Raw genomic sequence first — 16,659 nt, 5'->3', positions numbered from 1 at the left:
TTGCCTAATAATTGTGCACACAGTGTACGGTCCAACTCCACTTGATTATTTTAACTGCTGTATTTTTGAAGTTATTTAGTTTAACACAAAAACATTTAATGTACTAATAAAACATGATGTATTTTTATAGATTAAAGGCTGTGCACACCTACGAACTCAGAAACGGTCATTCATGCATAATAAATGTGTTTGCTTATGATACATTAAGCACTCAAGTAGAGCAGAATTTTTAATTAAGGACTTTTAATTGCAACCAGGTGAAAGTTAGATAAGTTAATAGCGTCTTCTTCCACCACTGTGAACTTAATGACATAGTAAGTATTAGAACTTGAGTTTACTCAAAAAGTCCTTTGAGATTAGAAATACCTAAAAGAATGGAGACACAGTAGTCAATGTCTGAGTGGTTTATTAGAATAAGAAAGTTGACACAGAGCAAAGTCTCCATGAGGAGTGACAGGCAGAGCTCAGGACAATGTGAAGAATGGTGAACAACTGCTGGAGTGTGTGTGTGCACGTGTGCATGTGTGTGTTCAGTGTGTGTTGTGTGCTGTGCAGTTGTCGGAGGGTGCATGCATGTGTTGCTTTTTTTGCGTGACGACAGACAGATTTCTTCGCGGACACGAGCACACACACTTGCATGTACTGTACAAATTTCACACGTCGCTACTTCTGTACACACACAGAGGCTGTGTCGTCATGCAGCTACTGCACTTAAATTACATGTAAGCATTAAGGTTATGTACACGTAGTAGGGACATGTGTTGTCATCTGATGACAGCCCGACAGCCTCCAAGGCCTCCGCAGTGACTGGGTCGGGGGAGGTCTGGCCTCTGGACAGCGAGGGTCCTTCACAGTAGCAGGAGACTCCACTCTGCAGGAGAAAAACCTCCTTTTCAACCTCAGTCTTTATAGGTTAATTCACTCCACCTCCTCCTCTTCCTCCTCTTAAACTCCCGTCTGATTCGAACAGGAACCATAACACCTCGGTGCTGCTCACAGTACTGCTCCATTGTAATATTGATCATGATAGTCATCAGGTTCATTGTCGTCATCAAATCCGGCACACCAGAGAATTGAACTTGAAATCATACACAATAATATTCCATAGAAAGTCCAAAACCAAATATCTACCACAGAAACAAACGATAGAAAAAACAAACATGACAAAAAATGATCAGTGCTGACTAAATACATCTACAACTTTACAAAAATGCAAATGTTGACTTTGTTTTCGCCTTATTTTTGTGCTTTTTTTTAAAAAGTCTTCTCACACGTTGGCTTGGAAGGAAGCAGTTTCTCTACTTCCTTGTTGGATTGAATGCAAGTTAGTCTCCCTTTATCTGGACTTTTTTTTCTTTTCTGGGGCATAAAGCTCAAACAGCACGGTGGAGCGCCGTAGCGCAAAATGGCAGTCATTGGCTGGGGGGGCATCGCATCACTGGGCCACACGACACAAACAACCCCAACACACAAAGGCATGGTCTCTTCAGCAAGCACACAACATGATAAATAAAAACAAAGGGAGACAGACTGGGTCACAAAGTCTGGGTGGGAATTTCATGTCGCTACGTGCAGAATAGAGATAAAGATGGAGAATGTGTGTTGTGTGTTTGTGTGTGTGCAGGACTGGAGGCAATATATGCTACATTAACACACACAAAAAACTCCAAACAAAATCACTTCTAAGCACAGGAAAGCAATTTACCGCATGAGAGGCTTCGAAAATGTCTATAAAAAAAAAAAGCTGTTACGCATTAAGGATTTGATGTGAAATAAAGTGGGGGTTACTTTGATTTCTGTTTCTGACTCATTAAATTAACCAGCTCACCTTTAATAGTGACAAACACAATGAAAACCCACATGAGATATTCTGTTAGCAACAAAAGGGGCTTGAGAGAAGACAGAGTGCAGCTGTTTGAGGAGGAACAGGAATGACATGAAGTATGTAAAGAAAACGGGGAGGATGATGGCTTTAATAAACGCACCGACTTCCACCTGAATTCTTTAGCTGCCTTGTAATGTTGAACTAAGGTAATCAAATTATGCAGTCTGCAAGATAACATCATGTACTGTATCTTTCCTTCCTAGAACCGGTCGGGCTAGTTCAGGCGTGAGCTCCATTTCAGATCTTTATTCAATTGCATCCCAAATTTGGTTTGAAGGGGCCTATTTGTGTGTGCATGTATGTGTATGGCTGGCTGGTGGTAAAAAGGAAAAAAAGAGCTGGTTGAACCTCCCCTCTCAGGGCTGATGTGTCTGTAGTAATCTTCTCAGGGGCTCATCAGTCCATTTAAAGGGCCGGGAATGTACTTTGCCTAATCAAGCATGTTTAGTGAAACACCGGAGGAGATGCGGAGCGAGGACACGGCTGGCTGGGCACGCCGGCCGAGACAGAGAGGCCTCATTCACACACAAAACAGACACGCAGCACTCAGGCCATGGCAGAGATGGAGAGCTCCGTATCCTCAATACTAATGACCTGTTTCAGGCTGGAATGTGTGAAGAATACACTGTACTAATGTGGCGAGGCTGCAATGCAGTAACATCACGTTCGCCTGCCTGACCTGCCCTCTCCGTCCTTGCTTTTATAAATCTCTTTCACTGGCTTGTCTCATATATTACCCTCAGCTCTGGCTGCACATTTGTTAGGGCCGGGGAATTAAACCTCAACAGAAATGTGCTCGTGGAACTGTATCGAAAACTGTCAGCCGGTGTCGAGTGTTTTTCAGATTTATGCTCTTGTTTACTCGTTCCCTCTGATCAGACAGTTCATTCACATCTAAATTTTGACAAACTTGCACTGTTTTATTAGGGGGAAAGCTTGATAAAACAGAGCGCATTTAGCTTTTACTGATTTCATGGCTTTGGGTTATAGTGTTAAATGCAAAAAGATCATTATACTTCTCAAATTAAGGTATAAAATATGTCTAATGTGTAAGACGATAGCTGGCTGCTGCAGAAACTAATGACTGGGGTAGAAGCAAAACAATACATTTTTTGAGCTGGAAAACCAAAACTGCTCATTTGAAAATGTTTGTCACATGCATTCAACTGTTAATACGAAAATATTCAATATAGCTGTCTCAAATGGAAAATAGTTTTTTGTTAGCCACATTTTTCTTAACTCACTGTTTTTTAGTATCAGAATTGTGTCTTGAGTGTATTGATAGTATCTATCAAGTGAGGAGGAGCAGCTTCTCCATTTCTAACTGCACTTCTTTGTGTGCAGTATAATGGTTGAAATGTATTGTATAGCGTATTCTGCTCCTGTGCAAGGATCTGACTCTGTAAGCATGCATTTTCAAGTGTTATACAGCCATTAATGGTTCAATAGAGCAAAGAACAGGGTGGGAAGAAAAGAAGACAGATAAGAACAAGTGTAAATTTGATCAAAGCTGGTTTTGCACTCAATATGAGTAACACATTCATATATACAAGCCCTAAGAGACTCACACGCACACACACAAAAGCGCCGTCTTTACTAAACCATGACCCAGATGAACTAAAGCTATCTGTGGATCTACATTTGAATCAAGAATGGATGAGCGCAGACACACAAAAAATCAGACAACACCAAAAGATCAGACAACAGAGTGAAAGAGTAACTCCACACCCTAGTATACCCATGCCCATCTGTTTTCTTTATCCCGCTTTCGTTGGGAAACACACTGAAAGACAGAAAGAGAGAAAGCCACAAGGGATTGTGACGGTTAGCAGTGCCCCCAACCTCGGCCTCAGCCCCACAGATTCTGCCCTTCAGCTCCTCCCTGCCCTGGCAAACCACAGTCAAATGCTAGCGTGGGTGAAACCTCGAGAGATGCCCCGGGTCTGGTTGGCGTATCTCGCATGACGGACGTAGCTGGTGTCCTCCTCATTGATATTCTGCGAGGCTGTGGCGGTGGGCTAGGTCCCTGACTCTTAACGGCTATTTGTTGCCGCAGTCTCCTCCTGCTTCTGGGGGCACAAAGAGGCTCAGTGTCGGGCAGAAGAGGCTGAATGGAGCTCCCAAGCGGCCGGGGCCTCACAGCCTCAGTCAGATAGCCAGACAGCCAGAGCTCACATTCCCTCCTTCAAAATGGGCCGTGGAGCCCAGGGAGGCCTCCAGCCAGGTCACACAGACCCGGGCATACTGAGAGGCAGCGGGGGAGGAAGAGGAGTGGAGGGGGAGATACGGTTCCTTTTTTCCCAGAGCTTTGCTTGTCCTGACGTCTCGAAGCTTCAGTTTGCTTTGCCGAGAAGACAGCCATACTATCAAAAATATCTAATTAAATTGGCTTCATCTTTGTCCTTTTTTGCTTATTATTGCTCTCCTCAGCTCAAACCAGTTGCCACCATCCAAACCTCTGATTGGTAAACACATAAGAGCTTCAAGTAGACATATAATAAAAATCTTTTGTCTCTCTGATTGTTTATAAAAGAAAACAAAAAACAATGTTATCACCAACTTCATTATATAGTTATGCTTCACAGTTAAGCCAGGACGCTGGTTGGGGTTGTTGTGGCCACACCTTCATTCACACACACACACACACACACACACACACACACACACACACACACACACACACACACGATCACAAACACACTGCATGATTCATCGAGAGTCACTGCCCTCTGGCACAGCTACAACAGTTTTTAGTGTCATCTGAAATTCAAAGTAAAGCACATTGTTGTCTGCTGGATGCCACTGGCACGAGAAAAAAAAACAAAAGCAGAAACTAAATTTCACACTCAAAGAAGATCCATGGTGTCAAAACAGTGAACAAATTGGTGGAGGGAGACCTTTCACATTTGGCGCTGCGAGCAAAATTGTCATTTTTAAAAAATCTCCACAGTGTCCTTTAAAGAAGATTCCCCTTCCTTTTGCATCCCTCTATTTTTACCTTTCTGTTTGTCCTGTGGTGTCAAAGTCACGCTCTGTGGGTGGTACCACTGACAGATCAGAAACAGGGGACGCAAGGAGAGTTTTCTCCTCTTTTTCAACTCTATGTTTCTTTTTCTCTGTGTCTCTCTCTTCAGTCAGCTGAATGACGTCAGAACATTGAATGACAGTGAGAGAGGACAGACAGGGTAAGGTTTGACCGGAACAGTGAGTCTGAGGGGTTGATTTATTCCAGTTTACTGTTGGAGGGAATGGGTTTTTAGAGAGAGCTCGGTGTCAGGCTTCACGTCCATCACCTCACTGGCCACTGGGGGTGCGCTCTCCCATGTTCTTTCCTAGAAGATGACTGAAGTCAGCCAGTTCTCCCAGCCCTCGAGGCCCATGCATGTCTGGCCTGATGAGGCCCTGGCGCTGAGGGTGATAGGGTGCTCCATTGTTGCTGTTGTAGTTGAGTGCCTCGTGACTCCAGCGAGGCTCCCCATAGTCCATGTGGGGAGTGGGAGCGGAAACCACCCTCCGCCGGTCGGGGGAATCCTGCGGCGTGGCGGGGTAGATGTATTCGCCCGCTGAGTTCCTCAGATTGCCGGTGGGACGACTGCCACCGTGCTCCCCTCTCTGGGTGGCGAGGATCAGGTAGCGCTGGCGTTCTGTGTGTGGGGGCAGCACCACCTCCCCCGGGTCCTCTATCCGGACCATACCCCCTCCACCTCCGTGCAGGAACTTGGAGCTCAGGTAGATGACGGAGTTGTTGGGGCAGGGAGTGCCTACGGCAGTGAGGAAGGTCTGGCTCTGGTCCCAGTCTGGGTCTGGGAGTCGCATGGCCCGTTTCTGCTGCAGCGGGGTCTGCTCCGGGGTGGGCAGCAGGCCGGGGTCCATCTCTCCTTTAGGCCAACCGTTGGGCGTGACGAAGGGGTTGTCTGCCTGCGAACGCCGTCTCTCCCCACCGCTGGTTCTTGTCACACTCATCACCGACCCGCTGTGACCCTGTCCCAGCATGCTCTGCTCTTTGTCCCGTTTGCGGCGGGCGCCATTGGCTCCAGAGCTGCGGGAGTGCCGGTGGCGGTGACTCATGATCCAGCAGACAGTGAGGCCGGAGAGGATGGCTCCTGTGGCGAAGGCTGAAACAGCAGACACCACCAGCAGGTTTACTGACACCAGGCCGTCAGGCTCCTCAATGAAACTCTCTTGGAGTAGCATTCCTGCAGAGAGAGATAAAATCATACAGAAAAAGAGGGCCATCAGTCAATGCAACCATCTAAATGGCATCAGTATTTCCTGTATTAAGCATGTGGGAGTTCAACAGTCAGACAAAATGACCTATTTTCTCTCTCTCCTTTGTGGGTGGGAATGGTCACATGCTTTCCAGCCAAGGTAGCTCTGGCTAATTGCCTTCATTACGTAAAGTGGATGGTGATTTTAATAGCTGTAATAACTGTCTTCCTGATTGAGAATAGCTCTCAACCCTAACATGTTTCACAACATTAGCCTCATAGGGGAAGATGCCAAGTCTGGCATTAATGGTGAGTAATAAGCTTCAGTTTTCATACAATGAAAATCTGTTATATGTTCCATCTACAAGGGTACTTCAAAGAGTCCTCTGCCTTATCTGGAAACAAGGGGCATAACTCCCATTTTGGGGCACAACTGTATACTAGAAGGCCTTGAATCACTATTTGTTGTCTTTTCTTTGCAGGGGTGCCCTTTGAAAATCAGTATGTGAAAAGGAAAGTAAAAATGAACAAGAAAATAACTAGAGCCAACAATATGCAACAAAATAAATAAAAAATGGGAATGATCTCACAGGAAATCCACAAAGATATGATCAACACACTTGGTGAAGACTGTCCTTATTCAAGCATAAAGAAGTCAGTTGTTGATTTAAAGTGGGGCAGAGAGAGCAACGAAGACGACCCACAACTGGGAAATCTAAATTCGGCGATCATGGACTATCAAGAGGAGGCCATGGCCGTGGACATCAGTGTCCAGCTTTGGCTTCTTTATTGTACATTTTCTGGTTTCTCTCTTACCTAGTGATTTTAAAAGGGCCTCAGTTGTGAAGAAATGATGACAAACTGTTATTTAAGGCTTTATACAATACAGTTATGCCCTAAAATGGGTGTTACGCTTCTTATTGTCGGGTAATGCAGATAACTTTTTGAAGTACCTTCGTATATGTTTGTGTCTTGCACTACTTGCGACTTAAAACTATTTTGATTACCATAATTATCAGTTATGCTAATATAAAACCCCTCTGGATACTTCAGAAAATGGATACATCTGTTTTCAGATTTTTGTCTTGTGTATAAATATCAGATATGGGACTCCTGTACTCCTTTTGGCTCAAATAAATATGCAGATATTTTTTCTTTTTTGCATCTCTATACCAGCATAAGGCACTGTGTTTATAGATGAAGGCTACTATATCTGTAGACTAGACCAGGAATTTCTGTATTTCTCCTGTATAAGTACATGAGATGAACTCCCTGAGAGACAACGGTTTATGAATTATTGAAGATATGAGTACAGCGAGACCACAGCACGGGCTACCATGGATCAATTAAAAAAATGCCAGAAGAAGTTGTTCTTTGCTGCGTGAGCTCTTGGGACCAACACAACGAATACACTGAAATTATGCCAAGGGAAGCAGATTGGAGGAGAGCAGATGAAGAAAAGAGGAGGGTGTTACAGACGGAGAGAGGGAGCGGGACGCCTAAAGCAAACTGGAACATTTGGGGCCTTAGACAAACAGTAGTAATAGTTGTTAAATTACAGCACCGATAGTGGCAGAGGGAGGACCGTCTCCACAAGGACAGCAAAATAAAGCCTTTCTCACAGAAAATGAATGGATGTCATTAATAGACATTGGGAGCCACTTACTCACTTGTGCAGCAAAGAAGTCGGGCGAAGAATGAGACAAAGAATGAACATCCAGAGAACAGCAGCGATTTTTTTTCTTTAAACAAACACTTTTATTATCTGACAAATTCATTTTTAATGGGGACAAATGGAGCTGGTTGTGGTGCAAATGCTCCAGTATGAGACAGCCTGGTGGTTAATTAACGTGGCCTGTGGCTTTGTATAGTAAAATGTTACTCTACACATTGACATTAAGCTGAGGAATGGCAGCTAAAACCCTGTGAGAGACGGCTGAACTGCTGTGCTGTGCCGGAGGTGCTCTTGTACATATTAAAGCAGCAGGGTGTAGGATTTAGGGGGATCTACTGGCAGAAATGGAATATAATATTCGTAATTATGTTTTCATTACTGTATTATCATCTGAAAATAGGACTTGTGTGTTTTCGTTAGTGAGGAATGAGCCCTTTATCTACAAAGGGAGCGGTTCCTCTTGCATGGAGTCCACCATGTTGCAGACTAATACCTGACTCTATAGATCACCTTTTGTATTTTTCACAGCCACTCTTGGTAGGTGAGAATGAGGCAACTGGTATTCGATTGGTTACAATCTGTGACCTCACCACTAGAGGCCACTAAATTCTATTAGCTTGCCAAAAAAACACTGTAAAGACATGGTTAAAAAACAAAACAAAAAATGAATACTGACTGCAAAGATCACCTTTTTCAGAGCCACTCATAGAGGGGGAAGATGAGGCAAGAGTATTCACTTTCTTGTAATCGGTGACCTTGACATTAGATACAACTAAATTTTGCATACTGGACATGTAAAGGGGCAACACACACAAAAAAACATTGTAAAACAACTTAAAAATAAGTGCCTTTTCAACGTCGTTCTTCACACAACAGCTTCTTTTAGTGTGTAGAACCAAATGCAACAGCATGAATGCCTTCAAGGAGAGAATGTCTGAAAGTGTGACCCTTTATGGCCATTTATACGACTTACAATGTGAAATTAAGTGCCATGATTTGGACTCATGTCGAATTTGAGTTTGAATTTGATGATTAAAGTTGACAAAACTTGACTTGAACTTTAACAGCAGTGACTCGTAACTGCACTTGGACTTAGGTTTTTTTAACTTGTGATGACTATTCATCCTCTGTACGCCCAAACATTAAAATTTATGCCATCAACAAAGTGTTAAATTGACAAAGGATACAATTAATCAACCTGACAGCAGACGATGACGCTGCACATTAAACTTTAAAACGTTTAGGTCAGCACAAATTCTCATTTTAATTTTTCATTTTGTGTTTAAATGTCAAGATTCTCCAAGGACAAATAACATCAGCTGTAAATATGCATTAACAGGGATGTTTCTGCAGAGTGGACCTCTCCAGACCGGAAACTACGACTTAACTAAAATAACGCTAATAATAATGTTTTATCTTCTGAGCACAAAATGACCGATGACTGAGGACTAATTTCTGTGATAAGTAAAACACGCTGCAGGTGTAATAACAGCCTCAATTGGAAACCACAGTCAAAACAAGAACTTTCTACTCAAGTGATTTACTATAAATACCACAGCAAAGAAAATATATACAGCTAGTCGCCTGGCCTGCCATTAAAAACACAGCTGCAGCCTGAGTCTTAAACCTCTCCCTGCTGATAAACTGCTGCCAAAGAATGATAAAAAACACAAATAGATGAAAGAAATAAAATAAAACAGACTCCCCAGTTCGTCTTGATGTGAGAGGAACAGATAACAAGAAGCACAACAGCACTCCAAAACTGAATTAGCATCCAATCCCAAATCCTCAAAAACTGCACAAACAATATGCACAAAGAAGGGAATCTCCAAGTCTTGAGCAGATGGCAGAAAAATCTGCGACTGTTAAAACTCCACCCTGAGGTATTTAACTTTAGAAAAACTGTCCAAAACACCGTCTGCAGGTGTCTCTGCACCTGTTGGCGAGTCAACGTGGTCAGTTTAGGGACAGGATGCATAACAAAGGAAAAAATAAACCAGAAAATGTTTTCAACTACTTGTATTATCTTTTTTATCTTAGTAGTGTCTCTAAATATACTCAATGCCATGTGCTCCATTTGATTTTAATGTAATTTTTAGAATTCATGTATTTATAGAGTTATTTCTACAGTTGTTCTAATTCACCACTTCCTATCTGTGAATCAGGATCTCCAGTAAAAATAAGGTGTAATACAACCGCTATTTTAGTATGTGTAATTTAATTTAATCATCATTGTGTAATACCTGCTGTTTATTCTGTTTTCTAGTTTTATTTCATCAGCCAAGATTAGTAATTATGCAGTCAATAAACATTCTTTCTCATTCTCAATCAAAATCAATCCAAAGTTATTCTGTGATAAAAAGCAAAAATATCCAAACCTTAATCACAGTCCTGACATCTACATTTGACATTTAATTGCTATATTTCTAATTGTTATTTAAAAGTAATGAATGCATTCGTCAAACAGCTTTCAGTGTTTCTGAACTAAACTAATTTACTGTAATTATTGTTTAAAAATTCCGTGACTCGTTTAGAACTTGATTACTTGACTGGAGGCTTTATAGTCAATAATTGATGCATCTTGTGACTTGCAAAACAAGGAATTTTCTCTGATTTGTCTGCATCGTGAACCCAAATATCAAATATTCAAACTGACATACATTTACTTTTCTGAGGTTTGGGCTCATCTTACAATAGCGTCGATGATAACTGAGCACAAAAAAAGGCAAAAATCCTAAATTACATTTAGATTTATCTCAACAGTAGTGCCCATTTTCTAAACACAGCTGCTAAATAAAAAACACAGGCCCCAGTTTTATCTCTCTTTAAGGCATTTCCCTCTGTCAGGAAAAATGCTGGAAGCTGTGTTTTGGTAGAAAGTAGGTCTCCGTGACAAAAATAAATACAACGTATATTTCTCCAGGTGGCCTCGATGCAAAAAAACATGACACAAGCGCACAGAGCAGGAAAAACCAGAGTAAAAAAAATCATTTAACTGGTATCTGTGAGGTCATTTTTCCAGTTAAATGGTAACGACAGCATGTAATGACAATGCAAGCAGTTAGCAGGTAACTTTTAGCTGGATGTTTAGCCTGTCAGCACATTTACATCATATACTGTGTAGATGTGACCACTGTCAAATGAATAAATCGCACATTCCTGCGCACTGTTAATATTTCTAGTACTTTCAATTGCTTTTGTACAATATTAAGACTTCTCTTATTATTTCTATTCATGAGAGGAGAGAATCTGTGCAATACTACTGATATGTGCAATACTGTTATTTCGATAAGTAGTGCTTATGTATATTTTGGTTTATTTCTATTTTTTTTGTACTTCACTTCTGTAACACTGTAAATTTGTCCACCGTGGGATTAATAAAGTCTCATCTCATCTCATGACTCCTTGGCTTTGCAACATTTGCTTTTCATTTTGACCTTTAACACTTACTGCCTACTGACTAGGAGCACTTAAAAGAAAAAAACAAACAAACAAAATGTTTTAATCCTTCTTTAAAAAGATTCAGTATGTTAGTGTTTACTCTTGCGCACCAAAAAAACACCAAAAACTCATCAAATTCCTCGTATATGAAAGCCTACTTGGCAATAAAACTGATTCTGGTTCTAAACTTTGGCTAAGTAGCAGTTAAAAACAAAATGCACAATTTAGGCAGCTGGGAATGTCATTAGTTTTGCCAATATTTGGTCAAGAAATAAAGGCTTGAACAAATTCTGACTCCAGATTATAATAATCACAATCATAATACCACATAATACTTACATAGCACTTTTCAAATTGTAAAAATTGCTTTACAAAGTAGGCAATAATGCAAACAATTTTAGATATTAATTGGATAAACGAACATATAGAAAAAGGGAATAAGGGAAAATATAATATTAGATAATTACATTTTACAGGTCATCTTGAGGGATATATTAATGGCTGCACCGTATTTCATGACAATCCATTCAGTAGTTATTGAAAAATATTCACTCAAAGCCAAAAATGGCAGCGTTATAGAGGCAAAAAGCAAATAGAAGCTTCAACCTGAGCTATAGTGTTGCCTTAAGAGTTTTAATATAAAGGAGTACTAACATTTTTCCTCTCCTCATTCAGACAATTCATTGTAGTGGCCTTGAAGCATAACTACTCTCTAAAGCAGAATTTTACTAAATCACTCAGTCGTCTCTTGTCACTTACAATAAACATCTTTAACTTGGACAATACATGCTCCGCACTGTCGATGCCAGTCCATACTCTGAACAAGTTTGCAGTTTCCATTGACTGAAAGCTGCCGTTAATCAACAGGCCTTGTTGGTCAATCAATGTCTTTTTCAGCAGTAATTAGTCCTTTATCACCAATCCAATAAGCTCAGTGCTGCACTCGGACACAGGCCTTAGTTAGAGCCTGTTCATTATGTGGCATTCACAGTTCAGGCCAGTTCACTGTTTAAACAGCCTTAGATCACATTTTAACAGCATCAGACTTAAAAGTAAAAAAAAGATTTGTCTGTGTTGTTGTTTCTTCCCTCATTTCCTCTTTTCCCTCCTATTAGTTCATCACTCCTGCTTCTGAACATTAAAATATAATTCTAATGGAAACCTGAGTTGCTTCTCCCGACAGGTCCTCGCATGTGGTTGATTTAACCGAGTATCAAGGTTTATCTTGGAGGGTCGTTTTGCCCCACTGTTTGGAAAAAAAAAAAACAAAAAAACTTGATCGCTCAATATATCAAAATTGCTCCGAACACAGATGGCAGCTCATAATTTAGATCTCGTGGCACATCTTTTCTTTCCCTTCACTGCTTCATGTTGTCACCCAGCCAGCTCGTAGTTGAACAAGCCGACCAGCGCACACGTCCTTTTGAGCCCCTGTGTACTCATTTAATGTTCTTCTATGTTCATACAGAATTTGGCATTTGTTCATTGGGAGTTCTTCTCTTCTTGAACATATTGTTGGCATCTTTGCAGCCTAAAGATAGGCCTGATTCCTGCTGTATTTGTTTCCATGTTTCTGGCCGATACTCAGTTTTTAGAGTGTGCCAGGTTCAGTTACAATATTGTTCCTCTGCTTGGTGAAATGCACATTCTTGGGGCTGGAAAAGGCATTTCGAGGTCACCACCAGGAGGAAAGCCAGGATATGAACTGATTTACGGCTGGAAATATATATACTAGTATATATATTATAAACCGCAGCCTTGATGACTTTGTAAACACAAATGATTTACTTCAACCACAGGAAAAATCCGAACATGGTAGTAACTGCGAATCTCGTCTTTCACACACAGCATCACATCTGGAATTGCTCTTGCAGCTGCAGAGCATGAAGATGGTTCTCCAACATTTGCACTAACTGTGGTCCAGGGTTGCTGTATGGGATTCAATTCTGCACCGTGCAATAATACTGCTGTCACATCCATGCAGCAGAAGAGGTCTTGACAAGTGCATGCATTCATTCTGTGTGGTTGTATGGAGCTGCAGAACGGAGACCGACCAGCTTTCTTTCACCAAATATGGCTCCTCGGCTCTGTTTCTCTTTGACGTGGACACTCAGATATGTTAATTATTTTGCCAGTTTCTTTTATCCCCCACTTATGTCTTTCTTGGATGCACAACATCTAGACAAAGTCTTTCGCCAGTGGGAATAAGCTGAAAAGGGATTATGATGAAAATGAAAGGGATGGATGGAGATTTCGGTTGTGGATGTGGGTGTTTGTGTGACAGCAGACAGGTTTCCACTGCATCCTATAGCGAGGGTGACAGTGGAGGCAGCAGCAGCAGCAGCTTGTGCACTCTCTCCTCCCTTCAACTCCTTCTCTTCTCCAACCCTGCTCACTTATTAAAGCTTAATAGAAGCCAACAGGCCTGCCTGTCAGGCTGACGAACACTGAGCCGCTTGTCTTGAGGCTTCCAGCTCCAATTACAGCGTAACAAGGAGAGGAGAGGAAGATGAAGAGGAGAGGAAAGGAGGGATTTTATAGGATGCATGATGAAGAAAGGAAATGGGAGGAGAAGCGAGGACGTGCAGCTAAAAGAGGGGGAGAGAAAAATGCCAGAAGAGGAGAGAATAGATGAGAGAGGAGACCTTAAAACACCAGAGGTCTGTTGTTAAAAGCAACACTGATTTGTGTATCTATACGTCTGCAGCAGTTAACTGCCAGAGTACAAAGGACCTTGCACATAGTTTCAATTATCCTTTGGTATTCGATTGCCTTTGTCTCGCCTGCTCCCTCACATCATCCTTCCCTCCCTCCAATCCTCTTGTTAGCCGCTAATCCTCTCTCCATATCTGTCTCTTACCCACCGCTCCTTTGATCACCAGTGGTGGCGGCATGATGGGAGTAATAGCTTAAAAATTCAAAAAGAGAAAGTAAAGAAACTTCCACTCTTCCAAATCAGCATTGTTCCTGCTAAATCAAACGTAATATGAAAGCGACAAGGCCATGTTTCCGTCCGTTGTGACAGATGTGGTCGTGTTCTTGCGGCTACCTAAATGTTTCCACTTGTCTGAACTCCCTCCGTCCTGCTGTTGAGTATGGGAAATTATTGAAAAGCCCTGCTAGCTCAGTGCCAGTTGCTGAAAATTTCCCTTGATTAGAGCTCTGGCAGAAGATTTGGTGCATCTGCTTGGTCCATGCTCGCAGCTTGGCTGTGATTTCGACAATAGCCTTGTGAGCATGTGTGAATGAGATAAAGACGGAGAAGTCAGATGAAGGGAAGTAGATAATTTTTAACCCACCGTCAGAGATGATGATCTTGATTAGAGGCGCTCATCCAAAGTATAAGCCCTGTTTATTACAACTTGGGTGGTTTTTTTCATAGTTTTGGATTTCGTTTCTGTCGGTTGTGATTGGTACTGAAATGATCAAAGTAATTACTGAGTCTGGGAACACTGCAGCGTCACCGCAATGACAATGGAAAACAGTGTTTAGACTAAATCGTTCAGCCAGAACATTTGAAGGAGCAGCTGAAATGGTCCAAATATAAAGCTGAAGGAGAAAGAAAAGCAGAATTCTACTACTTGACATTATAAATTAGAATTATTATTCCTAACATGTATTGTTTTTCTTGCTCACAGCTTGACATTTTTATCTCCCCAGGCTTTTTAACTGTTTTAAATATAACACTGAGGTGGAAACATCACTCTTTAACAGAGGTACCTCCAAGGAAACTACAATATCCAAGTTTCAGTGAATGCAACTGTGATGCTAACGAGAGCTAAAGTTTATTTAGTTGCCTTCAGCTGTTTGTAGGCGTCGTTCCTTTGGATGGATGGATGGATGGATGGATGGATGGATGGATGGACACGAAGGAAATTTAAGTACTTGCAGGATTAGACTGCAGCACGATGAATCTTAACATCCCAATGCAGAAATAACTTCATTACTTATTTAAAATTATAAATTCTCCCCAACATGGAAACAAGATTGGTCAGAATCTAATGGTAAACGACACTGTGTTTGTTACACAAACTTGATGTTAGTTTACTGTGAAAGTTTGATCCATATAAATCTTTTCGATTGGACAAATGTTTCCGTTCCACGGCAGGATATTAGCAGCAATGACATTACTATGATTATGGATATGATACGTAATATGACCTCTCTAATCAATGAAGAAACTACTAAAATATGGCAACAGGTAGGTGAGGTAGGCGAGAGCAACAATGAAAGCGCATTTTATTCCAAAGTATGTCAGTGTGAGATTTCTTAAATGCATCGAGATTCTTTCTGCCACATCTATGAAAAGTCTCTGGATGTGTCCCAACTCACAACTCTGAGATATAGTAGATCTAAACTGTCATTATGGTGTGCACAACTGCAGTGAACTTGGTATATGCAGTCTGATTACTGATCGGCATGATAACCAAAACTACCCAGATTGTAATAAACTGAAGTTATTCTCTGAAAAAAGACACATATTTAGCACTGGAACCACCAAATCAAGCTGCATGTGGCACCTGTTCGGTCACTACACTTGGTTCAGATTGCTGTGTGGAGCCGTTAGCCGTCTCAGATGCTAATTAATTCATTTGGACACTATTTGAGGCTGCCTCATAAGTTCCCTAATCAAAAGCCAGGCAGGGGGAACTTTCATGCAGTTTAAGGGCTGGAATACATGCATTAGAAATACGGCACATCAAAACAGAACAAAGAGACTTCACAGCATCCCGGCGGACCTGTCGATGCCACGAGCGCTCTGAGCTTGATGGGTTACGACTGTGTCAGTGTACAGCCAGTGATTTCAGAGGCTTTCATCTCCAGAATCCACATTTCTCTGCATAATGTTAATGTGTTTATGTGCGCGGTGACGGCATAGGACGCACGTGGTGAAGCATGTGCGTCGTAGTGTGAATAAGTGTGCATAGATGTATGAATATGTGTGTGTATTAATAAGTAACTGCATGCACTGCCTAGACCCATGGCTCAGTGGTTTTGCTCATTATCCTCCTTCTCCTTTCCCTCTGTTGAAAGACTGCAGGCACTATTTTGTCTCTTGTTTTTAACACGTCCTCCTCCTTCCTACTGTCTTCCTGCTTTTTTCAAAATTTTACCATCTGCATTACTTTACCTCCACTATATTTCTCACTCTCCCTTTCCGCATCTCGCTCTCTCTTTCATACACAAACATACAGTACACCTCACGTTGTGAGCTGTGAAACTAACACCAATGTGCTTTCAAGGATGGCAGAAAAACTGAGAAAGAATTAAAGCGCTTTAAAAAGAAGCACAGCTCCTTACTTGGACTAAACCTTGCTTGCTCGTAAAAACCGTGTTTACTCTCGGGATGCCCGTACAACCATTTACAGTCCCTCCCTGACAGCGTTTGCAGAGCTCGGCTTTATGAAGCTGCTGGAGAGTTCTGCACACACAAAAAAAAGACAGAGAAA

General features: G+C 41.7%; 1 protein-coding gene across 2 annotated transcripts in view; it reads right to left on the bottom strand.

The window, feature by feature from the left end:
- Positions 1 to 389: 389 nt before the first annotated feature.
- sema6bb (sema domain, transmembrane domain (TM), and cytoplasmic domain, (semaphorin) 6Bb) overlaps positions 390 to 16,659 on the bottom strand; it is a 149,646-nt gene continuing 133,376 nt past the window's right edge. For both annotated transcript variants that reach the window (XM_055017381.1, XM_023299842.3), the window contains one exon: positions 390 to 6,081. In XM_055017381.1, coding sequence (XP_054873356.1) covers positions 5,180 to 6,081 — 902 coding nt within the window. In that variant the 3' untranslated portion in view covers positions 390 to 5,179. The remainder of the gene's footprint in view (positions 6,082 to 16,659) is intronic.

This window comes from Amphiprion ocellaris, chromosome 2 (genome assembly GCF_022539595.1).
Source record: "Amphiprion ocellaris isolate individual 3 ecotype Okinawa chromosome 2, ASM2253959v1, whole genome shotgun sequence".
In the NCBI taxonomy this organism is placed as follows: Eukaryota; Metazoa; Chordata; class Actinopteri; family Pomacentridae; genus Amphiprion; species Amphiprion ocellaris.
The sequence above is the reverse complement of the archived record's forward strand: the minus strand, read 5'-3'. Positions and strand labels throughout refer to the sequence as shown.